General features: G+C 40.4%; 1 protein-coding gene and 1 long non-coding RNA gene across 3 annotated transcripts; one reads left to right on the forward strand and one right to left on the reverse strand.

Annotated features, from left to right (window-relative positions):
• On the reverse strand, positions 1-21,453 carry LOC138743266 (uncharacterized). Of its 2 annotated transcripts, none has more exons than XM_069898323.1 (8): positions 21,348-21,453; positions 13,267-13,453; positions 11,973-12,094; positions 8,118-8,184; positions 6,000-6,153; positions 5,600-5,745; positions 3,590-3,700; positions 1-283 (listed from the first exon to the last, which is right to left on the reverse strand). In XM_069898323.1, exons 2-8 carry the CDS (start codon positions 13,417-13,419, stop codon positions 80-82), a joined length of 957 nt encoding a protein of 318 aa, XP_069754424.1. In that variant the 5' UTR covers positions 13,420-13,453; positions 21,348-21,453; the 3' UTR covers positions 1-79. The 2 variants fall into 2 exon arrangements, with proteins under 2 accessions (XP_069754424.1, XP_069754428.1); XM_069898327.1 differs by lacking the exon at positions 21,348-21,453 and adding an exon at positions 18,145-18,288.
• LOC138743275 (uncharacterized) lies at positions 17,725-24,132 on the forward strand. Its single transcript, XR_011344773.1, has 4 exons — positions 17,725-17,778; positions 19,165-19,259; positions 21,472-21,619; positions 21,920-24,132. It is a non-coding gene; the product is annotated as an uncharacterized lncRNA (long non-coding RNA).
• Positions 24,133-24,957: the final 825 nt, after the last annotated feature.

Raw genomic sequence — 24,957 nt, forward strand, 5'->3', positions numbered from 1 at the left:
TTAATGCTTTAAGAATTTATTTTATTTCATTTACCAGTATTTCGCAAACCTCGCGGGCAACTACTTGTTTCTATCCCATTCAAGCGATTGAAGGATAGGATTCCTTGTAAAATATATGAGGGTATTTATTCTTGAGGTACTGGTTGCAGATGATGGGAGGGTACTTGTTCAATCCATCACAACATACAACTGTTGCATCGTGATCTGGGTGGTAAAAGAAACCTATTGACTGCCTGGCCCTGTTCAATGCTTCTTCAGTTTGCGGAATTTGAATTCTATGTTTCTGAGGAAAAGAAAGGACAATTTATGTGACCTGTAAATTCCAACAATCATTGCAACCAAATGTAATTTTTTTTATCACCCCGAGTGGTTTCATTGAATTTCATGGAGACACAATGACAATAAATTAAAGAGATCCTTTCCAGGGGCAAAAATGGTTTGAAACTAATGACTCAAACTGAAGGTACTTATCGAATAAAAGGTTTTTTTTAAAGAAAGGGCCGAGCACATAAATAAGACTGTATTACTAAAAACTTTTAAATCCTTGGCTTTTGTGAAAGGTGATTTGCATTTGGCTATTCAATTGGGCAGGAGATCTTAATGGTTCCTTGTAATTACTGAAGTATTGAGCATTGTTACATTGAGAAGCCATGTCATCTCACTTCTTTTGAAAACATTCCACTGGCTTTTCAGTTTTATCTGAAAGTAATGAATTACTCGGGAAGATTTCAGAGCCTTGTTCAGAATCACATCACACACAACTCTGAGGTTTGGGTGATTCCTCTTTCTTCACTCAGACTAAATCCATGCTTTGTACATTGCATTTTCTTGCTGAAGGCTGAATAAGTTTCTCATCTTTTTTTAAGCTTTTCATTGCTTTCATTACATTGCTCACCACACAGATAATTTCTGCTGATTCCCTGAATTTTTACTAGTTTTGAATTTTTTAAAAATCCAACTATATCTTTTGTACTAACAATTTGCTTTCAAATTGACTTTTGCTGAAATACTTTTCAGTCTTGTAAATTTTATCTATGTTTAGATGTCTTGACTTTACAGCTCTCTTTGTCCTTTGCTCAATTATCTATAAATAAATCTACTTGAATTATAATTGCCAGCACCACTGCATTTTCCCAATGGTAACTCTGCCTGGGTTCATCGATAGCTAATTCCAGATCTGCTCCCTTTGTGTTTGACTTCCTTGATGCTAATTTAGTTGTGTGAAACCAAGTTCCAGCTGCTTGGGGGGATTATGGGTAACAAAGATGGCCATTGCTCCCGCATTGAGCTGTCACCTGTGAATTGGTACAGCTCTTTGGTGAAATCTGAGCTTGGCAGGACTGCACGCCTGCTGCCATGTCGGGAGTTGGGGGGTGGGGGGGGGGTGGATCAGATTGCCGGGGGCAGGCTGATGGACAGTCAGGCAGGGGAGGGGTGACGGACGGCAGGGGCTAGAAGCGAGGTGACTGGGCGTATTCATTAGCATATTGTTGCAGGAAGCCTGCGATTCAGTGTAGACAGCAGGTTGTTAAGGATGCCACAGAAAAATTCCATATGGGAATTAGTTACTAACTCCCGTCTGGAACATTTTACACAGCCAGCATGGTGGGAATTTTCCAAGAAATTCCCATTATATAGCAGCAGTAATAGTATGGTCTTTTATGGTTTTTATTTATCGAAATTAATTTAACTCACAGTGCCCCTGTTTTGTGCAATTTTGAAACATTGCATTTGCTTAAAGGGGCTACCTTTTGAAATGATTCTGAAATCCGCAAGATTCTGAACAATGGCAAGTGTCTGGACCCGAAGATCCAGGATGAAAGGATAAGCACCTGCGCACAAAAGTGCTGGAGAAACTCAGCAAGTCCTGCAGTATCCATAGAAGGCAAAGAGACATAACTAACGATTTGGGCCTGAGCCTTCCCTTGATGAAAGGCTCAGGATGCTGTGGGATCTGCTGAGTTTCTCCAGCAATTTTGTGTGTTTAATTTCACAAGTCTTCTTGAATACAACTGAAGAATCCTGTATCCTCCATAGCTTGAACATTGTTTTTGTCCCACTATTTTTGATATTGCATTTACATGGATGTGCTTTATTTTCAATATATGTTCTTAATTTGAATGTCACTTGGAATGAAAACATTGGCAGAACTGTCAAGGAATACAAATATTTTAAGGAGGTATCCTGGCACTTTCTTGCCAAGTTGAAATAAGATAGTGAATATTGTTGAAGGTTTATTCATTTATCTTCTTGCCAGATGGATCTATGTCAACCAGGATATTAATTAACCCATTGGAAGTGTTTGCTTTGTTCTGTGGCAAGGAGCTCTGATGAGTACAATGAATAATAAATGCATTTTGAGGATCTGCATCAGCTTCAAGTGTTTGATGATCTGTTTGTTTGCCAAATGTATTTCTGCACAAATTGCACTGTTTCCCCTTCTGCTTTGTAAGGTCAGCTCCTATCATATCAACATACTGTTTTGATTCTGCTGGTTGTTGTCTTAGTTTTGAACAATAGGTCTGTCTGTATCATGAAAGTAATTGGACTGAAGGTGGAGGTTGAGATGGTTTTCTTTGTCAGCAAGCATCAAAAGATGGAGAGGAAACACCCACGACAATTTAATGGAAGCTTATCATTTTCTCCTTTTATCATATTTTCACATTCCTCCTCATCTGTCTAGTCATCTACATCATTGTTGTTGTACAGTCGAGAGAAAGACTTTACAGCTTCTCAGTGCAAACCAGGACAGATCTGTTAGGACCTGATCTACCTCTCAGCCCTTCCATTGTAAGTGCGCTGGATCATCTGTCAAAGTGTGGGATATATACCCACTTTGCAGAAAGCTTTGAGTGACCCATGTATCCATTTGCAAGTTACAATGAAAGTTAAATGCACATTTTCAAAGATTTGTTGATCTAAGTCAAAGATATAGCGGCATTCACCTGTAGGACGGGGTTCTGGGCTGCTGCGGGCTTTGCCGATCAAGCATCTGCATTAGGTTCAGTATCAATATGGTTCTCCATATGGAACCTAGAACCACCAGGTGCGATAAAGAGGGCTGAATCAGCCCAGGATGGAAATGGAGCAGGACATACCCCCTGTGCTGATCTGTAATGGGATCGTGCCTGTGAATAGGCGCTGCAGCGCAGCCTGCCAAATACAGTGGGACTCAGTCTTTGGAGGCAGCATGGTTAGTGCAGCAGTTAGCTCAATGCTGTGACAGTGCCAGATACCTGAGTTCAAATCTGATCCTGTCTCAACAGTTTGTACATTCTCTCCATGGCTGCATGTGTTTTCTCTGGGTGCTCCGGTTTCCTCCCACCTTTCAAAACATTCGGGGGTTGTAGGTTGATTGGGTCTAAATGGGCACGTGGACTGGAAGGGATTTTTACCTTGCTCTATGTCTAAATTTGTTTTTAGTTCTATTTCTGTGGCTGAGCAGGGGTCACTGCATTTCAAATGGTGCCATTTTAATGCAGACATTAATGAAGACTAATTATTTACAGTTCAATCAATAAAATGTAAAAATAAAATACTGATATTTTTTAAAAATGATTTTTCTCAAAATGAATGCTGTCTCACTCACTGTGGCAATCCATCTGTCCGATGTCCATCGCTGGAGAAAATCGGCTGGCATAAAAAGAACTGTATTTGGAATGTAGGGAGCGTCAATGAATTGGCCAGACTTGGACATGACCTAAGCACGGATATATGAAGTGGTTGAACAGTAATCACATTCATCTTTTCCAGTTCTTTGAAATGATAAGTGTTTTTCTCTCTCCACAGATACTGCTGACTATCTCCCATTTTCTGTTGTTATTACATTTCCCTGTTACAGTTTATTTCCATTTTCCCAATGTCCTCTCCTTCATCTACTCTTTTTTTTTAATGAAAGCTCACCCTAATTACTTGCTAATCTGCCATCCAAGCTTTCAAGTACTGTTTTAATCCCTGAACATTAATTAATTATGTTGGACAAACTCCTCAACCACAATCCCAAACTAATAATTCACCAGCTCATTCCACTGTCCTGCTTGGTATGTAATTTGTCCAGGGATTAGAATTGAGACTTTGTTGGTCTTTCAAAATTCTGTACATGGGTTAGTTACTTTTCCCTCTGAAAAAACATGATTTTGCAGCATTGACACTTTCTGTAACTTTGCTCTCAAGCAACTTCAAACATTTATTAATAAATAAAGTTAAACAATTAAAGGGCCAATTCACTTGTTTTGTCTTATCACTCCCAACCAAATTTCATTTTGATCTGAAGATATTTCCAATCATGTGATGTGGAGTCTTTTTTTTTCCCCATGTGTGCCTGTCTAATACCACAATGTTATGATTAATATAGTTCATGCCTCTGTCACCAAGTTTCTTTCTAAATTGTACAGGAACAAATCCAATATTTGGAGAGGAAAATTAAATCTATTGCAAAGTAAGGGTATTTGCTTGCACGTCAAAACCAACAAGACACTGTTGTATCAATGCAGAAAATAAAGTTCCAATATTCAGTTATGTACCTTCAATTTATTTACATTGTGGGGAAAATTTGTATTTTAAATTATCACTTCCTGGAGAAAATTTAATGAAATTACCTTTACATGAAGCATGCCTGTTAATTCTGATCATTTTCACTGTTATTTGCAGTGATATGTTTTCTCCTTGTACATTATTCCCTACCTGTGTGTTGTATGTATGAGGCTTGCCCGCCCACTAGTGACTCATCTCCTATGTCTCCTCCCCTTATGACCTGGCCATAAAAGTCGACCTCCCTTCCGCCTTCTGGCATTCCTCTACGTGGATCCAGGCCAGCCAAAGTCTTGTGTTTTTTTAAAGCCTATCATTTCCCTGCTCTCGACTTTGTGGTTATTGATAGAGCCTATCAGTTACTATTGTCATTAACAGTAAGATTGGAATTCAATGAATAGACTTTTATGAGATTCTTGCATACAAATAGGAGGACAATACATGTTTGACTGGTTGCCCAGGCATTGTGGTGTGGAGTTCTTGATCCTTCAAAATATTCCATATGGTATTTAAACTAGAGGTAGGGGAGGGTGTGCTTTAGAAGAAGAGCTGTCCTAAATTTAATTGGATCTGGTTATATGATAGTATGAAGATTATTCCATGCTTTAATTGTACAGGAGAAGAATGAATTGCTGTATATATCTGTCTTGGCAGATGGCATTACAAATTGGGTTGCATGCCCTCGTCTGCTCCAATTTGTAGTGCCGTCTTCCAAGAGTGAATGGAAGGAAGGCCTGCCCTCTTGCACATGATTCCTTGGTCCTTCACAAGAGACACCAGATTATTTACCATGCTAAAGATCTTGCAGGTCAACTACATCTTCACAGTTATTGTGCAGGCGAGAGAAAGACTTTACAGCTTCTCAGTGCAAATCAGGACAGATCTGTTAGGATCTGATCTACCTCCGAGCCCTTCCATTGCAAGTGCGCTGGATCATCCGTCCAAGTGTGGGATATATACCCACTCTGCGGAAAGCTTTGAGGGCTTTGCATGTCTAAATGAATATTTAATTGAAATCACTTGTTGTACATGCAGAGAAAATGGAAACTGAATGAAGGATCACGATTACCTCCAATCCCCCATTCTTATCTTGGAAAAGTAATGTGAATGTTCCATAATCGCAATGTTCTCCACATCGTGCCTGATTCTCCTTCACAAAGGATTTCTGTATTGGTGGGTAGTATGCAGCTCGAATGGTTGTAGGATTTGAAATACCTTAAGAAAATACATAAAAGATATTTTTTCTGAATGACTGAATAATATTTCAAAGAAATTCTATCTGTAGGAATCACAAGCAATCAAAAAGGTGAATCTTATCTGCAACTGTTTTATTTCTTGTGGATAAGTTTAAATTTATTTCGTCACAAAGTGCCTAGTTCACGCAGATGTATTGTGAATAACTGCAAGGAGTGGAGACAAATACAGTGCAGGAAATCATCAGGTTTCCGGACATCGTAATGGGTACTTACTGCCTATTTTTTGGTGCCTGCTGAGAAAGAAATCTGGTTCAACACCGAGGGTCAGAGCAATCACTTTCATAATTCGGATAGATAACCCCTCCAAGATTCTGAAGAATGATTCCATACGATTTGAAAACTCAGGAGCCTCTTTGATAGGCCATGTCTAATATACAAGAAAATAATATGACCTTGAATTTTATGCTTAAATAAGCAAAGTAAATAAACATACAAATTTTTAAAATAAGTATTTTATAATGTAGATTTGGCTTATATTTTCGATATCCTGTATTTTACTACATTAACACAATCATTTACTGAAAACACGTTAGCTCTATAATTTTACCTATTATGGAGACTAGAGTCCAAACACACATTAAGGATTGAATATTCTGATTAAAATACCATATACAGTCTAGACCAATCATCAAAACTAAAAAAATTCACCTCAAAATTGGGTCATCTTGTATCTTGGGTCTAAAACGCAAACCTTGACAGCGAAGTCTCAACACCACTGCCATCTTTCCCCTCTCCCACCATATCCTATCCCCATCCCACCTGCTCTAACACAAGTATTTCTATTAGGGTCTAGGCGCACTCTAACATTTTCCTTGTGCTGACAATCCAGCTCACCTCGACGCAAGTGTCTGGTCAGGCCCTCGGCGCACTCTTACCATCTTCTTCAAGCTGACAACTCAGCTCACCTCCATGCAAATGGCCACAGTGAAAAGAAAGAACGTGCACTGAGGGGCATTGCTAGTTCAGCGGGGCACACCTGCACGTATCAAATGAAGTCTCAGTGCTCTCTTGCAGGAACTACCCAATCAGTCTGACTGCTGATGGCCTTATGTGGCCTGTTACAGGAAACAACGGTTGTTTATTTTAAAATATGTTAATAAAATTAAAACTATTACAGGGTCATTTGGTATTAGAATATTATGACAGCTTTACTCCAGTGGTGAGTGGTCAGTGGTAAGTGCTAGGCTTGAAGGGTCGTCCTATGCAAAGGGTATAGCTCAAAACCTAGATTTTAGGTGGAAAATCTGGGGCCATTCCATATGCTGGCATCTACCGTTCCAAATATGTAACATGATGTGCAGTGTTAGTGCATTTGATGTGTTCAAGAAGGGATTTCATCAGCTTGAGTAAGACTGCTTGTCCTTTCAGTCTCGTGGCAGAATTATTTGCGTGCATAAGACTAAAAAAATGAACTTTCTTTTTGTCATTTATAATCCCAGCATAAATGTGAATATGTGAGGACCTTAGATGTTATATTTAAAAGGTTTAAACTGATCCTCAGCTGCATCCATTAAATGTAAATGAGTAAATACAAATTTAAAGTGGCAGCCACTGCTTCCACTGAGGTAACTTAAAACTGAATTTACTGAAGGGTAAAATACCTGTTACATTCTGTCTCTAGCGGTAGTAGCAGAGGAGGAACTTCTGCTCCTCCAAGGCTCTGGATTTTGAGGTAGAATTGGGGTGAGAGAGTACAAGTTTGACCATCTTTATTTCATGTAACTGATAATGGCCTTGGGAATTTTAATACAAATGGGAAATCCCATGTCTGTTAACATTGTCCTTTCACAGCGCTCTCCACTGAACTAAAATGCATTTTGAATCAGCCCCACTCAAAATTTGATGTTATTGACTGTTATTTCAAACTGAAGCTTTCAAAGATGTTGGGCACTGATAACTGTGTTGGTAAAGGGGAAACTCACATTGTGAAGAATGATAGGGTCAGCGTTGAGCACCAATGCTTGGCCACTGACCATGACCTCTGGGCTAATTTAAACTAAGGGACAAGATTTGCATGACATCTCATGTAAAGGAAGGATGGGTGTGAGGAGAGGAAAAACAGACAATTGATCTGAGGTTTCACCTTTGTTTCCCTACTGTTTGACCAGCTGATGTTTTATTTCAGGTTTCCAGCATTTGCATTATTTTTGCTTGTGTATTGAAAAATGGGCAAAAATTAGAGGTTTTTTTTTGCTGCCTTCATGTGTTTGTCCATATTGTTTGTGAGTATAATTTCCTCCAGTGCTCTAAAAGCAAATCTGCTCCATTTCATGCATACAGTCAATAACATGGAACGTAAAAGCAATCTCAAACTGAATTTTGAAATCTTACCTCACTTGAAGCCAACACTGACAAATTAAAGGTTTCCTTTAGGTCAAAGACGTGTTCCGGAATTAAACTGTGAAGAAATTTCATTTGTTTATTTAAATACCCATATGGAATTGTTAATCAGTCTATTTGTTCCTTAATCCATAACCATCCACAGATTGTGTTATTAATATCACTTTTAATAATTGCAGTTTAATACACTGATTTTTTTTTTAAAGTACTACATGAATATTCTTTCATTGCCAAGAATAAAGAGAATTAAAGCTCCCTCAACAGCCCTTAAGGCTAGAGCTGGATGAGGTCCTCACCCGGGAAGAGACATATAAGGCAATTGATCAACTGAAAAGTGGCAAAGCAGCAGGTATAGATGGAATCCCCCCCCAGAGGTCTGGAAGGCTGGCGGCAAAACTCTGCATGCCAAACTGCATGAGTTTTTCAAGCCCTGCTGGGACCAAGGAAAGCTGCCTCAGGACCTTCGTGATGCCATCATCATCATCACCCTGTACAAAAACAAAGGCAAGAAATCAGACTGCTCAAACTACAGGGGAATCACGCTGCTCTCCATTGCAAGCAAAATCTTCGCTAGGATTCTCCTAAATAGAATAATACCTAGTGTCGCCGAAAATGTTCTCCCAGAATCACAGTGCAGCTTTTGCGCAAACGGAGGAACTACTGACATGGTCTTTGCCCTCAGACAGCTCCAAGAAAAGTGCAGAGAACAAAACAAAGGACTCTACATCACTTTTGTTGACCTCACCAAAGCCTTCAACACCGTGAGTAGGAAAGGGCTTTGGCAAATACTAGAGTGCCTCGGATGCCCCCAAAGTTCCTCAACATGGTTATCCAACTGCACGAAAACCAACAAGGTCGAGTCAGATACAGCAATGAGCTCTCTGAACCCTTCTCCATTAACAATGGTGTGAAGCAAGGCTGCGTTCTCGTACCAACCCTCTTTTCAATCTTCTTCAACATGATGCTGAAACAAGCCATGAAAGACCTCAACAATGAAGACGCTGTTTACATCCGGTACCGCACGTATGGCAGTCTCTTCAATCTGAGGCGCCTGCAAGCTCACACCAAGACACAAGAGCAACTTGTCCATGAACTACTCTTTGCAGACGATGCCACTTTAGTTGCCCATTCAGAGCCAGCTCTTCAGCGCTTGACATCCTGTTTTGCGGAAACTGCCAAAATGTTTGGCCTGGAAGTCAGCCTGAAGAAAACTGAGGTCCTCCATCAGCCAGCTCCCCACCATGACTACCAGCCACCCCACATCCCCATCGGGCACACAAAACTCAAAACGGTTAACCAGTTTACCTATCTCCTTGGTCCCAGCAGAGCTTGAAAAACTCGGCTGCACCATTTCATCGGATGCAAGGATCGACAACGAGATAGACAACAGACTCGCCAAGGCAAATAGTGCCTTTGGAAGACTACACAAAAGAGTCTGAAAAAACAACCAACTGAAAAACCTCACAAAGATTAGCGTATACAGAGCCGTTGTCATACCCACACACCTGTTCGGCTCCGAATCATGGGTCCTTTACCGGCATCACCTACGGCTCCTAGAATGCTTCCACCAGCGTTGTCTCTGCTCCATCCTCAACATTCATTGGAGCGACTTCATCACCAACATCGAAGTACTCGAGATGGCAGAGGCCGAAAGCATCGAATCCACGCTGCTGAAGATCAAACTGCGCTGGGTAGGTCACGTCTCCAGAATGGAGGACCATCGCCTTCCCAAGATCGTGTTATATGGCGAGCTCTCCACTGGCCACCGAGACAGAGGTGCACCAAAGAAGAGGTACAAGGATTGCCTAAAGAAAGCTCTTGGTGCCTGCCACATTGACCACCGCCAGTGGGCTGATATCGCCTCAAACCATGCATCTTGGCGCCTCACAGTTCGGCAGACAGCAACCTCCTTTGAAGAAGACCGCAGAGCCCACCTCACAGTCAAAAGACAAGGGAGGAAAAACCCAAAACTCAACCCCAACCAACCAATTTTCCCTTGCTGCAACCATGTCTGCCTGTCCCGCATCGGACTTGTCAGCCACAAATGAGCCTGCAGCTGACGTGGACTTTACCCCTCCATAAATCTTCGTCCGCGAAGCCAAGCCAAAGAAAGCTCATAAATAATTATGCAAGAGACTGAAAATAAATGACCATTTTCATTGTAGCAGGAAGTGACCAGTAGGGAATGCCTGGAACTGAGATTTATCTGAGCATATCATATGTGGAGAGATTAGGCCTAATGGGCTTGTGTTTACCAGAGTTTAGAATAAGGAAAGTTCTTGTTGAACAGTACAGACTTCTGAAAAAACTATAGCAAACAATGCAAGGAGGATGTTTTCTCTCATTGGAGGGTCTTGTATGAGTACTGATTTATTGTCGTACATACAGAATATATGCATGTAATAGACGATACTGTGTAAAAGCTGACCGCCCCTATATTTGGCCCCAAAATCTAGTATTTTCCATGTGTAAAAATTGACCCCCCCCCTATTTTTGGCCCCAGCTGCCCACCCTCCGGAGAGCCCGACCAATGACTCTTGCCCATGCCCAGCTGCCTGCCCATCGAAGATCGCAAAACCCCAGCTGCCTTCCCATCCAAGCTCCCGATTGCCCTGGCCACTCTCCAATCCAAGCTTCTGATGCCCCTACTGCCATCCCATCCGAGCTCCTGACATGCCGACTGCCATCTCTCGCCCATGTCCTGGATGCACATCCTCCAGGACTGCTGACGTCCCGACCATGGACCCTTGCCTAGGCCCCAGCTGCCTGCCCATCTGAGCTCCAAAAGCTCCAAATGCTGACTTATCACCTAGTCCGGGCTGGTCACCTGCCTATCCAAGCTCTTGATGCCCTGAAAGTGGACTTAACCGCTTTTGGCACCCCGAGTGACACATTTACCATGGTCAAAAGTAGTATGTGTATTATAGTTGACCCCCTAAATTTTTCCGTAAAAATTGGTCCACAAAATTTGACTATTACCTTGTAGACGGTAAGTACTATGTGCAATGCACCAACTTTCTAACTTGCTGCAGCCCTATGGATGCATAATTTACATTATTTTTGATATTATCTTAAAAGTACCACAATATACACAAGGTAGAAACAGAAATAGATGTAAAGTGATATAAATATTCATAGTTGCAATGAGTGCAAAAAAAAGTTTCAATAGTGCAGACAGAGCTTAAGATTGTCCTGGAGTTGGTTGTGCTTAGGGTAGCTGGTGGAAAAAAAAATTCTTGAACTTTGAGGTGCCAGACTTCAGGCTTCTGTACTTTCTGCCTGAAGGTAGTAGCAAGAAGTGATGGTGACCATAGTGTTGGGGGTCCTTTACACAAAGTCTTCAATGGATGGGTGGCCAGTGCCTATGGTGGACTTGGCTAGATTTTCCACTTTCTACAGCCTTCTTTGAAACTGATCACGTGAGTTACCTTTGTCAGGATGTAATGGACCAGAGGTGTAGCTTCAGGGCTATGGAGAGGATGTTTTAGTTAATTGGGTTACCACCAACCAGAGATCACAGACTGAGTAAGGTGCTTGATGTTCAGGAGGGCTGAATGGTCTCCTGCTCTAAGTTTACTTTGCTTCTATGTTTCTAAGATAAATAGAAGACTGTACTACAGGCTTTAATCTGCTTAAACTTACACACCAGGTCTCTGTAGCCCCTAGCTCAATGTGCCTGGCTGAGTAATCCTGAGTGGGTTGAAATGAAATAAATTTATGATTTTCAGCCTTATTATGAAAGTTTGAGTTCACAAAATAAACCATGCTGAGTGAAACTTTGTTTCAAAACAAGAATTGATGCAAAAAATGTATTTTACTGGTAAGAGGATTTCTGAAAAATCTTACCTCTCTGACATACACTGCCATCCATGGTGTGGAATATCAGAGGACTTTACACAGGCATATTGTTCTTTAATGTCCTTAGGAAGTAGAAAGAACTTTCTGCAGATGTCCATTGTTTCAAACACCTAAGGAGTAATTATCAAGTTTAAATATGCTGTGGAATTGGCACACCAACATTGATTTTATTGTGATTTTCCTATATTCTTCTTCAACAACAGGTTATTGGCAGTATTATTTTGTCTCTAAGCTGAGCTACATTTAGTCTTCAGTTCACTAATACTTATAATGTCAAGGGGACTGGTGTCACACAGCACAGAGATAACCTTTGGACCACTGAGTTCATGCCAAACATCAAGCATTTATTAACATATATCCCACACTAATCCCAGTTGATTCTGCCCAGATTCAACTACTCACCTGAACACTAGGGGCAATTCATAATGGCCAATTAACCTACCATCCCACATGTTTTTGGAAATTCACATAGTCACAGAAAGAACATGCAAATTTCACCAAGACAAAACTGGAAATTGGGATTGAAGCTGGCGTGGTGGAGATGTGACAAAACAGTTCTATAAACTGTCCCACTGTGTTGCCCATTAAAGTATTCCAGGTCACTAACATTTTCTGATGAAAAAAGAGTTTCATCTCTCCCCATGAACCTTGGAAACTGTAGGAAGAGATGGAGGGATCAGAATGGTGATCACTGATGGGATTCTCACAAAATCTCCATGTGGGGCCCTAATGCAAAATTGTTCCCTGTTCTTTAGACAACAGATCCTGATGTATGACATTAAATCCCTATATATTTATAGCCATCTATTCCTGGTCCTTGTCACATGCTGACTTTAATAACCTTCCAACAATAAATTTGCATGACGTTTACAGGTGTATCTTTATGGTGTACATTTGTGATTTTAACAAGCATTATATGTAAGTCCATAAGATAAAAAATTAGCATAAATGTAAAATTATGGCAGTTCAAATGTTTGGTGTTATTATAATTAATTAATTAATTAATTAGTATCAAGTAATAGAGAGCAAATATATGTCATGTGAACATAACAGAAATGTAAATTAAAAATATATAACATTTGTACCTGTTCTACTTCGTGAACTAAGAAATGGTCACACTATTTTACACAGTATGCATGTTGGAATACATTAGAAATATATACACATATATACATATACATATATTATACACAGTATATATAAAAATTATATATACACATACACACACCCTTAATATATAAATGTGTGTCTACACTTATGTGACTTTAAAACAGGTACATACTTGCTCATCATTAATCCCTATATTTTTGAAATACATAAATCCAATTTCATTTATTGCATTTGCCACCTCTGTGGATAATCGGTTCATTTCATTTGCTGAAGGTTCAGGTTTATCCAAGGCAAATGAGCCAAAGTCAATAACTGGGAAATTCATCTTCTTCCAAGGATTCTGGCTTCAGAAAGATTTCCTGCAATCAAGGGGCAGAGGCAGAATTAATTATTTAAATAAATTTAACCTGGCACAACTATGTTGCGTAAAGAAATTCCCCCTAATGTTTCCTTTGAACATTTTCCCTTTCACTCAACCCATGCCTTTAGTTCTTTTCTCACCACACCTCAGTGGAAAAAAGCCTGACTGGATTTACTCTATCCATACATATATCCTTTTTTTTAAATTTTTTGACACTGTGAACCATATCAACCAAAATATATACAAACGTTTCTCATTTAATATACACAGTGGAATTTTCTCCCTTTTTTACCCCCCTACCTTCACTCCCCCCTTCAAAACCAATAAATAATCAACATATACAATACAATAAAACCATTAAACAATGTCATCACACAATTAAAAATAAACAAGAAAAATGTGTCATCTACTTTTATACACTGGATCAAATTGTTTTGTCTTCTTATCATTTTAGGGGGTGGAGGTCCGAGGCAAGCCCTCTCTGTTATGTTCCATGTATGATTCCCAAATTTGTTCAAATAATGTGACTTTATTTTTTAAATTATATGTTATTTTTTCCAATGGAATACATTTATTCATTTCCATGAACCATTGCTGTATTCTCAGGCTCTCTTCCATTTTCCAAGTTGACGTTATACATTTTTTTGCTACTGCAAAAGCTATCATAATAAATCATTTTTGTGCTTTATCCAATTTGAGGCCTAATTCCTTACTTCTTATATTACTTAGAAGAAAGATCTCTGGGTGTTTTGGTATGTTATTTTTTTTGTGATTTTATTTAACATCTGATTTAGATCTTCCCAAAACATTTTCACTTTCTCACATGCCCAAATTGCATTACTGTTGTTCCCATTTCTTTCTTACAGCAAAAACATCTATCTGATAATGTTGGATCCCATTTTTTTTTAACTTTTGAGGCGTGATATATAACCTGTGTAACCAATTATACTGTATCATGCGTAACCTTGTGTTTATTATATTCTTCATAGTTCCAGAGCATAACTTTTCCCATGTTTCATTTTTTATCTTTATGTTTAAATCCTTTTCCCACTTTTGTTTGGGTTTATAGCTTATTTTATCATTTTCCTTATCTTGCAGCTTAATGTACACGTTCATTATAAATCTTTTAATTATCATTGTGTGTGTAATTACATATTCAAAGCTGTTTCCTTCTGGTAATCTCAGTCTGTTTCCCAATTTATCCTTTAAATAAGCTTTCAATTGATGATATCCAAACATTGTACCATGAGTTATTCCATAACTCAACTGTTCAAATGTTAATAAATTATTTCCCTAAAAAACAATTTTCTATTCTTTTGATTCCTTTTCTCTCCCATTCTCTAAAGGAAAGGTTATCTATTGTAAAAGGGATTAGTGGGTTTTGTGTCAATAACAATTTTGGTATTTGGTAATTCGTTTTTTTCCTTTCTAAGTGGATCTTCTTCCACATATTAAGTAAATGATGCAATACTGGTGAGCTTTTATATTATAACAGCTTTTCATCCCACTTATAAAGTATATGTTCCGGTACCTTCTCCCCTATTTTATCTAGTTCTATTTTAGTCCGGTTTGGTTTTTCCCTTGTCTGGTAAAAATCTGATAAATACCTTAATTGTGCTGCTCTATAATAATTTTTAAAGTTTGGTAACTGCAAACCACCTTGGTTGTACCTCTCTGTTAATTTATCTAACACTATCCTCGGTTTCTCCCCTTTCCACGAGAATTTCCTTATTATTCTCTTTAGTTAAGGGAATTGGCAACGATTGAAATAAGTATTGTATCCTTGGGAAGACATTCATTTTGATGCAATTTACCCTCCCCATCAATGTTAGCGATAATTCTTTCCAATGTTCTAAAACTTCCTACAATTTCTTTATTAGTGGCTGATAATTTAGTTTGTACAGGTGGCTTAAGTTATTATCTAATCTAATACCTAGGTATCAGATTGCTTTAAATAGTGATTCTTTTTAAAATTCTGTATAATCCACATTACTCATTGGGATCACTTCACTTTTATTTGTGTTGATCTTATACCCCGATATTTCTCCATACTCCTTCAATTTCTTATGTAATTCTTTTATTGATATTTCTGGTTCTGTTAACTATACTATGATGTCATCTGCAAATAAATTGATTTTATACTCCTTCTCCTTTATTTTTATCCTTTTATTTTCTGTTCTCATCAGTTCTGCCAATGGTTCTATTGCTAAAGCGAACAGTGAGGGGGGATAATGGACATCCCTGTCTCATTGATTTACTTAATTTAAAGTAACTCAATACATATCCATTTACTGTTACCTTCGCCAATGGTCCATTATATAATGCTTTCATCCAATTAATATATTTTTCTGGTAGATTGAACCTCTGTAATACTTTAAATAAATAATTCCTTTCTATTCTGTCAAAGGCTTTCTCTGCGTCTAAAGCAACAGCCACTGTTGGCTTCTTATTTCCTTGAACTGCATGAATTAGATTAATTAGTTTACAGACATTATCCGCTGTTCGTCTTTTCTTAATAAATCCAGTTTGATCTTCTTTTACTATTTTTGGTACACAGTCGGCCAATCTGTTTGCTAATAATTTCACTATTATCTTATAATCTGAATTAAGTAAAGATATTGGTCTATATGATGCTGGTGTTAGTGGATCCTTCCCCGTCTTTGGTATTACTGTAATTATTGCTGTCTTACATGAATATGGCAAGTTTTTGTTTCTTCTATCTGGTTCATTACTTCCAGGAGAGGAGAAATTAATAAGTCTTTAAATGTTTTATAAAATTCTATTTGGAATCCATCCTCTCCAGGCATTGTATTGTTCGGCAGCTTTTTTAATATATCCTGTACTTCCTCTATTTCAAATGGTTTTATCAGTTTGTTTTGTTCCTCTTCTTGCAATTTCGGCAGTTCAATTTTAGCTAAAACCTCTTCTACTTTATCATCTTTTCTCTCATTCTCAGTTTGGTATAATTGTTCATAAAATTCCTTAAAGTTCTCATTAATCTCCATTGGATTATATGTAATTTGTTTGTCCTTTTTCCTTGATGCCAATACAGTTCTTTTAGCTTGTTCTGTTTTAAGTTGCCGGGCTAATATTTTATGAGTTTTTTCTCCTAGTTCGTAATACATTGGCTTTATTTTCATTATGTTCTTCTCCACCTTCTTTATTTGTAATGTTTCGTATTTAATTTTTTTGTCCGCCAATTCTCGCCCTTTCATTATATCATCCCTTTTTACTAGTTCCTTTTCTGTACTTACAATCTCCCTTTCCAACTTCTCTATTTCCTGATTGTAGTCCTTTTTCATTTTAGTTACATAACTTATTATCTGTCCTCTAATGAAGGCTTTCATTGCATCCCATAGTATAAATTTGTCTTTCACTGTTTCTGTATATATTTCAAAATATGTTTTAATTTAGTGTTCAATAAACTCTTTAAATTCCTGCCTTTTAAGTAGCATGGAGTTTAACCTCCATCTATATGTTCTTGGTGGGATGCCCTCCAGTTCTATTTCTAATAACAGGGGTGAGTGATCAGATAGTAATCTAGCTTTATATTCAGTTTTCCTAACTCTCCCTTGAATATGGGCTGACAACAAAAACATATCAATCCTTGAGTATATTTTATGCCTACTTTAATAATATGAATATTCCTTCTCTCTTGGCTGCTGCCTCCTCCATATATCCATAAGTTTCATTACCTGCATTGATTTAACCATTAATTTGGCCACTTTATTCTTTTTGCTAGTCTTTTGTCCAGTTTTATCCAACATTGGATCCAAATTAAGGTTAAATTTTCCCATTGTTTTTACTTTTTCCTTCTTAGGTGACATTTTCTTTCTTTTCTCTACAACTTTATCTTTTATTTCTTATTTTTTTTAATTTATTGAACTTTGTCTTTTCTTAACTTTTTTTCTTCTTTTCTGGAGAGGGCTGGTTTTACCCTAATGGCCACTACTCCATCATGTAACTTCTATCCAAACATATATCCTTCATAATTGTTTTTATGTCCACCAAGTTCCCCTTTTAATTCTTTAATTACGTACCTATAGTCTGGTTGCAGACTGCCAAGACAGAATAGGTTGTTAAACAGGAAAGTCTGCAAAACTGTGGTTGTAGTACAATACATTAAAGTACTTGTGGTAATGGAACCACTACACTGGCTGCACTCTTACCAGTCTACTGCAGGGGGCAACCACTGCACCTGCGGGTAGGAAACCTGGGAGGCTGGCCCCACCTGCCTGCTGTCAATCACCAACCCATATAAAGACTGGAGCCAGCCCCTTTGGCAGCAGCCGGCCGCATGGAGCCAGGGACTACAGAGATCTGGTGTGTAAGTTGAAGCAGATTAAAGCCTGCAGTACAGTCTTCTCGTTGTTTGTGCTTGCTTGTTCACACTGTAGCGTAGATAAAAGCTCACACTCGACTGGAGGGAGAACTAATGCTTTTATTAGCTTCAACACAGGTGGGGTTCATGAACGGGCTTCAGAGGGGTTCTGGGTTTAGGCAGGGTTATATACAGGCCCCTGGGGAAGGAGCTGGGAGGCAGGACCAGTGGTCAGTACAAGACACTTCTAGTGAATCCCAGTTCAATACATTCACCCCTTCCTTCAAATTAAGCGTCAGTGGATGAAGAGAACAAGGATTCAGAAGCAGGTAATAGACACAGAAGAGAAATATTTACAATACTATTACAGATTCAGGCGGTCCGGGGGTCTGTAGATCCTGGTGGAGTGCCTTAGCACCAGCGGGCCTTGGGCTCCTTGAGTCTCCTGGTCCACCTGTAATGGAAGGGTAGTGACCTGGGGCTCCGGCTCAACAATAGTGCAGGCTTCACTCTCCTCCTGAACAGGGTCCACTGAGGCCCTGAACAGGGGTGGGGAGAAAAAGCTCGGTGGCTCGTGGGGCACCTGAGGCAACAGATCCTTTGTTCCAGCGGGTGCCAGGTCCCTGATGGAGACGGTGTCCTCCCTGCCATCCAGGTACTCCATGTCGGCGTATGTGGGGTTGGCATGGAGCAATCTCACCCTTTCCACCAGGGGGCAGTATTGCTTCTCACGTGCTTCTTGAGAAGGACCAGACCAGGACAAGTGAGCCAGGCTGGGAGTGTAGTCCCTGATGCCGACCTTCTGTCGAATGTAAACATGAGCTCATGAGGAGTAGCTTTGGTCGCAGTACAGAGTAGCGACCGAATTGAGTGGAGCGCGATGGGGAGGACATCCTGCCAGCGTGAGCCTGGAAGGCTTTTTTGCATCAGGGCACCAGACACCATCCCACCCACACCACTGGCTGCCCCGGACACCCCAGATCCAGCCGACCTTCAGGTGGCCCTGCCCCCAACTGACCATTGACCAGGAGCCTGTCCTGCGATGGTCCCAGAGACAAAAGTGTCTGCCAGAATGTCTGGACTTGTAAATACTCCTTTGGACTACTCAGTCCCGGAACACTGCCTCCCTCACCGGGTACTCTTTTACAACCTTTACACTGGCCGCATTCCTATCAGCCTTCTGGAGGGGCAACCACGGTACCTGCAAGAAGGAAGCTTGGGAGGCTGGCTCTACCTGCTGGTTGTCAATCATTGGCCCATAGAAAGACTCAAGCCAACCCCTTTGGGAGCAGTTGGGCACATGGAGCTGGGGGGGCTACAGAAACCTGGTGTGCAAGTTTAAGCAGATTAAAGCCTGTAGTACAGTCTTCTCATTGTTCGCACTGCAGCACGCCACGGTCCTGGAGAAACTCAGCAAGCCACGCAGAGTCTAAAGGAAGCAGAGGTATATCACCAACATTTTGGGCCTGAACCCTTCGTTAAGGTATGCAGAAAACAGGCAGGTGCTTGGGGGAAGGAGGGAAGTTGCAAAGGAAGGAGCACAAGCCAACAGGCAAGAGGTGGATGAGGGCATTAGAGATAAAAGCTGCAAAGTGATGAGGGTGGGGTTAGCTCTCTGAATGGAGAAGGAAGGGGGTGGGGAGCTGGAGGAAAAGAAATGGATGGAAAGAGAGAGACTTGGGGAGGGGAGAGAGAAAGGAGAGAGAGAGAGACCTGGGAGGTCCCCATTATTGCAGCAGACAGATTAAAGGTACTCAACGAATCAATCACCCAGTCCATGCCCAGTCTCTTCAGATGTAGGGAAAACCACAAGAAAAGCAGCCAGTGCAGTCGATGAGCCCTGCAGATTCGCAAGTGAAGTGCTGCCTCGTTTGGAAGAACTGTTTTGGGCCCAGAATGGCGTGAGGGAGGAGGTGTGCATGAAAGATGAGCATTTCCTGCAATGACAGGGGAAGGTGTCAAGGGAGAATTTAGTGGGATGAGGGAGTTATGGAGGGAGCAGTCCTTGTGGAAAGCGGAGAGGGGAGAAGTGGAGAAGATGTGTCTTGTGGTGGGATCATGTCGTAGGTGGTGGAAATTGTGGAGGATGATGTGTTGAATATGTAGGCTTGTGATGTGGTAGGCGAGGTCAAGGGGAATCTTGTCCTTATCACTGTTGTGGAACACGGTACTGCGGGCATTTCCTCACTGGGCTGGGCAGGCTGGCCCGCCTTCTGTATCTGTAGCCCCTCCCCATAAGATCATCTAATAAAGGATGAGAACCCTAGTCTCCTCCCTCATACCTGCCTTGGATGACAGACAGCAGCCTGTAGAGGCGTGCCAAGGTTTTCTGATTAATAAAGCCTTTGACTGCTTGCTTCGTGTCTGCGGGTGGTTATTGATCATGCTACATCACGTTTAGGGTATGGGGGCCAGATCAGACATACAGGAAATAGATGTGAATAAGGGCTGAGTCGATGGTAGTAGTTTTTTGAAGAAAGAGCACATCTCAGATGTTCTGGGAAAATACTGTTTAAGGTGTTGCTCTTTTAATTTGCATAGTAGTCAAATAGGCACTGGGCAGATATGTCAGTAGGGAAATGGGAAATAAAATTAAAGTGGCTGGTCACTGAGAGAAACTGTTCAAAGAAGTGATCCTTCAATTTGCATCTGGTCTCCCCAATGTAGAAGAAAGCACCTGATGAAATAAATAACCCCGACATAGTTGCAGGTGAACTACTGCCTCACTCAGAATTACTGTTTGGGGCCCCTAGTGATGGTGATGGAGGAGTTGTAGGTGCAGTGTAGTATTTGGAGCAATCACAGGGATAAACATCAGAGGGGCAATTAGTGGGAGGGACAAATGGACAAGGGAGTTGGTGACTGGGTGGGACGAGATGTGAACCAGGAAATTGTGGGAGTCAGTGGATTTGTCAGCAATGCTAGTGGATAGTCTATCTCCTGAGATGGAAACAGAGAGATCAAGAAAGGTTCCGGAGATGGACCAAGTAAATTACAGGATGGTATATGTTGGTGATGAAGTTGATAAAATGGACAAGCTCATCATGGGAGCAGGAGACATCAGGGCAGAGAAAGAGCTGGGGAGCGTTACTTGTGCCAGCGCACACCAGGGATTGTTCCACACAGCTAATTAACAGAGTACCTGTAATGAGTATCCATAGCTACACCTTGATCTGGAGAGAGTGGGAAGTTGATGAGCGCGAGGACCAATTCTGGCAGACAGAGCAAGGTAATGGTGGAAAGGAACTGATTTGTTCTATTATATAGAAGGAACCAGTGGGACTGGTGGCTTTCTTCATGGGGAATCAAAGTGTACTGGGTGTCCATGATGAACTGATCTGAAATGAAGTGATGGAGAACATACGAAGTGTCACAGTTGAAGATGGGAAGGGTTTGAACAAAAGGGGACAAAATGGAGTCGATATGAGACATGAGCAGGGACACAGACTGACCTGAAGGTAAAGGGCCTTCAAATGTACTTTAAAAACATTTCTCTCATTGACAATGAGTAAACATTAAATTACAAAGTTCTGAAACATTTTAACATTTATGTTTAGTACTCAATACTCACCCTTGATGTCCTTAAAAATCCCTTTTACTTGTTATTTGAAGTAGATTGAGCTCTCAGGGTGCAGATCATGTGTAATTTTAGATTTTGCTTGTTGACGTTTATATTCTGTAATCTTGTTGAGCAGATGGATTGAAAGTCGGCAAACTACCAATCAGACTTCAACAAGTTATCATTTTAGTTCCTCTGTCTGCCAAATAAACAGTGAAGAAGGTGAATGCCCATTGATGCTGATCAATAAATATTGATCAATAAATATTCTATTTAGCAAAATGGTAAATATTTAATTTCCCAATGTTTAAAGTCTACATTTACAATAATTAGATAAAAGTAATTGCTAATATTAATAATAAAATATAATAATAAGTGATCTGTTAAGATATCTATCCCTGGATACACTGAACTTGCTTTAGAAGCAACCGACTGCTTTATCACATGACTTCTGTTGATTTTATAATGTAATTTGAAATAATTTTATTTAGACTGGATTAGGCTTCACCTGAAAAGTGCTGCAGAATGTATAATTCTTGAATTAAGTGGTTACACATTCATTCTTTATTTTCATCGTTTTTGAGGGTCACGAGTCCAAGGTCACAATTTACTTATGATCTCCTTCCCTTCTGCACCGAAATTGATCACCAGAACAAGGAAGAATCACTGCGCACTGACACATCCCCTGATGACCCTCTACTGTCAGTATCTGAAGAAGGCAAGGGGGCTGGCTTCTGGAGAGTGAATCTGAGGAAAGCATCGGTCTGGACAGATTACATGGGCGAGTACTGCAAACCTGTGCTGACCCACTTGCTAATGTGTTCACTGATGTCTTCAACATCTCACTCTGGCAGGTTGCGGTACCCATCTGTGCCCAAGAAGAGTGTGGTAACCTGCCTAAATGACTACTGACCAGAGGCACTCATATCCACAGTGATGAAGTAAAAACACAAATTCTGGGGAAGCTCAGCAGGTCAAAGAGTGGTAAAGATACATAACTGACATATCAGGCTTGAGCCCTTCATTTAGCAAGCATTTTCTCATAATTTGATGAAGGGCTCAAGCCCAAAACATTGGTTATGCATCTTTAACTTTGCTACATAAAGGACATAACTTGCCTATAGCAGCAACAGGACCATGGCAGATGCCAGCTCAATGGATCTACTCAAAACCCTGCAACATCTGGAAGGAACAATGAATACATCAGCCTACTCTTTATTGACTACAGTTCAGCATTCAACACAATTAGCCCTTCAAAACTGATCAGCAAATTCCAAGACCTGAACCTCAATACCCCACTATGTAATTGGATCCTGGACTTCTTCACTTCCAGAACCCAATCAATGTGTATTGGCAAGAACATCTCCTCCGTAATCTCCATCAGCATCACAGGGCTGTGTACTTAGCTCCCTGCTCTACTTGCTTTACATCTACAAATGCATGGTTCAGTATGTCATCAATATAATTTACAAATTTGCTGATGACACCACCATAGTGGGCTGTATAAAAAGGAGTAATGAGTAAATTTAGTGGAGAGAGATTAAAAATTTGACTGACTGGTGTACTAACAACAACCACTCACTGAAGGTCACCAAAACCAAGGAGTTGGTTGAAGACTTTGGGAAGGGAAAACCAGAGGTGTATAATCCAGTGATCACTGGGGGATCAGAGGTGGAGGGGGTTTAGCAAATTTAAATTCCTGGGGGTTTGGAAAGTAAACCAGATGCACTACCTTTCATTAATCCATTACTATGTAACAATTTACACACACTATGTTACAATCTATTATGTATTTACTACACAAGGCCACAGAAATGAATAGAAGGGAGCAGGTGGCAGGAGAGGTTGAAACATGTGGTTCTAAACATGATTAGCTTAATGAGTGGAGAATATTGAAACTAATTGTGGTGAGACAAGGGATGACATCCTGTTAAGATGTGAGGTTATTGTGAGAGATGAGTAAACTTAACATAAAAATATGAAAGATGGGGAAACTAGTACAGACACATGGAGTGATGGATTAAACCAGTATGAACAGGCTAAGCTTGGAAATTAGGATGCAGAAAGCAGAGTCAGCCTATGTAAGATAAGAACCTTCTAGTCCTTTCGACAAGATCAGTGAGCCCACCGTATAAATAAGATAAGGAGAGGTAAGGAATTTTCCCCTGCAACCGCTGCAACCGTGTCTGCCTGTCCCGCATCGGACTTGTCAGCCACAAACGAGCCTGCAGCTGACGTGGACATTTACCCCCTCCATAAATCTTCGACCACGAAGCCAAGCCAAAGAAGAAGAGAGGTAAGGAATAATAGAATGTAGGAAGTTGAGATAGTCTGGATGAGATAAGGGTCTCCTAGCCCTAGACAGAAGTACCAAGTTCTACATATATAATTAGTAAGCCATACACAGATTTATCAAGTTATGCATATTTAATTAGTAAACCCGAGACAGGATTAGCGAACTCTGCATATGAAGGGACTGTAGCTGAGAGTTGGAAAGGTGTGAATGGGGACAAGGGCAAGGTTATGAATAAGGACAATGGGGATAATGACATGAGAAGACACCGACAGGATACCCCCTGGTCCTCCAAGTCCACTGAAACTGCACGTAGGCAGGAGGGATTACCTATGCCAAACCCATCCAGGGGGCAGAAGAATGTAAGGGGGAGGGTATTCTGATACTGAAATTCACTGTATAAAAGTTGGGTGAGCCCCAGTGTATGTGTGTATTCCCAGGGTAAGGGGAAGCACCCAACTTTGCATTGTTGTAAAATAAATGTTCTTTGTTTTCAATTTTTGTCTCGAGCAATTTCTGTTAAGGTACTTCTATTTCTAACATTATGAATGATTAGGTGCAGAAATGTGATTAAGTCAGGACAATAATATAAAAAAAGGGCAGTGTCTCATAGCAACAGGCATTTCAAAGTCCAGGCTTTGATTTGTCTCAGCTTTTGTTTGCAAATAAAGGCTTGAACTTTTCTGAAGAATTCTCTGCATTTCCTGTCTCATTTTTGGACATAAAAAAGGTACAATAGGAGTCCCTACCTTGGAGGACCTTTCCTGAATCAAGCCCACTAGTGTCATCATGAAGAAGGCAGGTCAGCAGTTTGCAGAGGTTCACTATGACATCAGAAAGCTTGCAAACTTCTACAGATGTGTCGTGGAAAATGTGCTGACTGGCTGCATCAAGGCCTCCTGTGGGGGCACAAATACCTCTGAGTGGAGAGCCCTGCAAAAGATAGTGGACATAGTCCAGTACATCACAAGTAAAACTCTCCCCACCATCAAGAAAATATCCATGGAACGCTGCTGTTAGAGAGCAGCAGCAATCATCAAGGATCCACAGCATCCAGGACATGCTCTATTTTTGCTGCTGCCATCAGGGAAGAGGTGCCACAACATGGGTTTCAGATTAGTAGATTGGACAGATGTGTAATGAATAGGAAACAGTCATAAAATGAATAAGAAAGATAAATGTTTGATGAGATAAAAACTGAAATGTAAAGAAAAATGATTATGAGTTTCTGCAGTTATTAACAAAAAATCAGAAGAGTTAAATATGGGAGTGTTGGTCCTCATGCTGTAAAAGATGGGCTAGAGAGACTGAACAAAAAATTTCCAGAGT

The sequence above is a fragment of the Narcine bancroftii genome, chromosome 1, assembly GCF_036971445.1.
Source record: "Narcine bancroftii isolate sNarBan1 chromosome 1, sNarBan1.hap1, whole genome shotgun sequence".
Lineage (NCBI taxonomy): Eukaryota > Metazoa > Chordata > Chondrichthyes > Torpediniformes > Narcinidae > Narcine > Narcine bancroftii.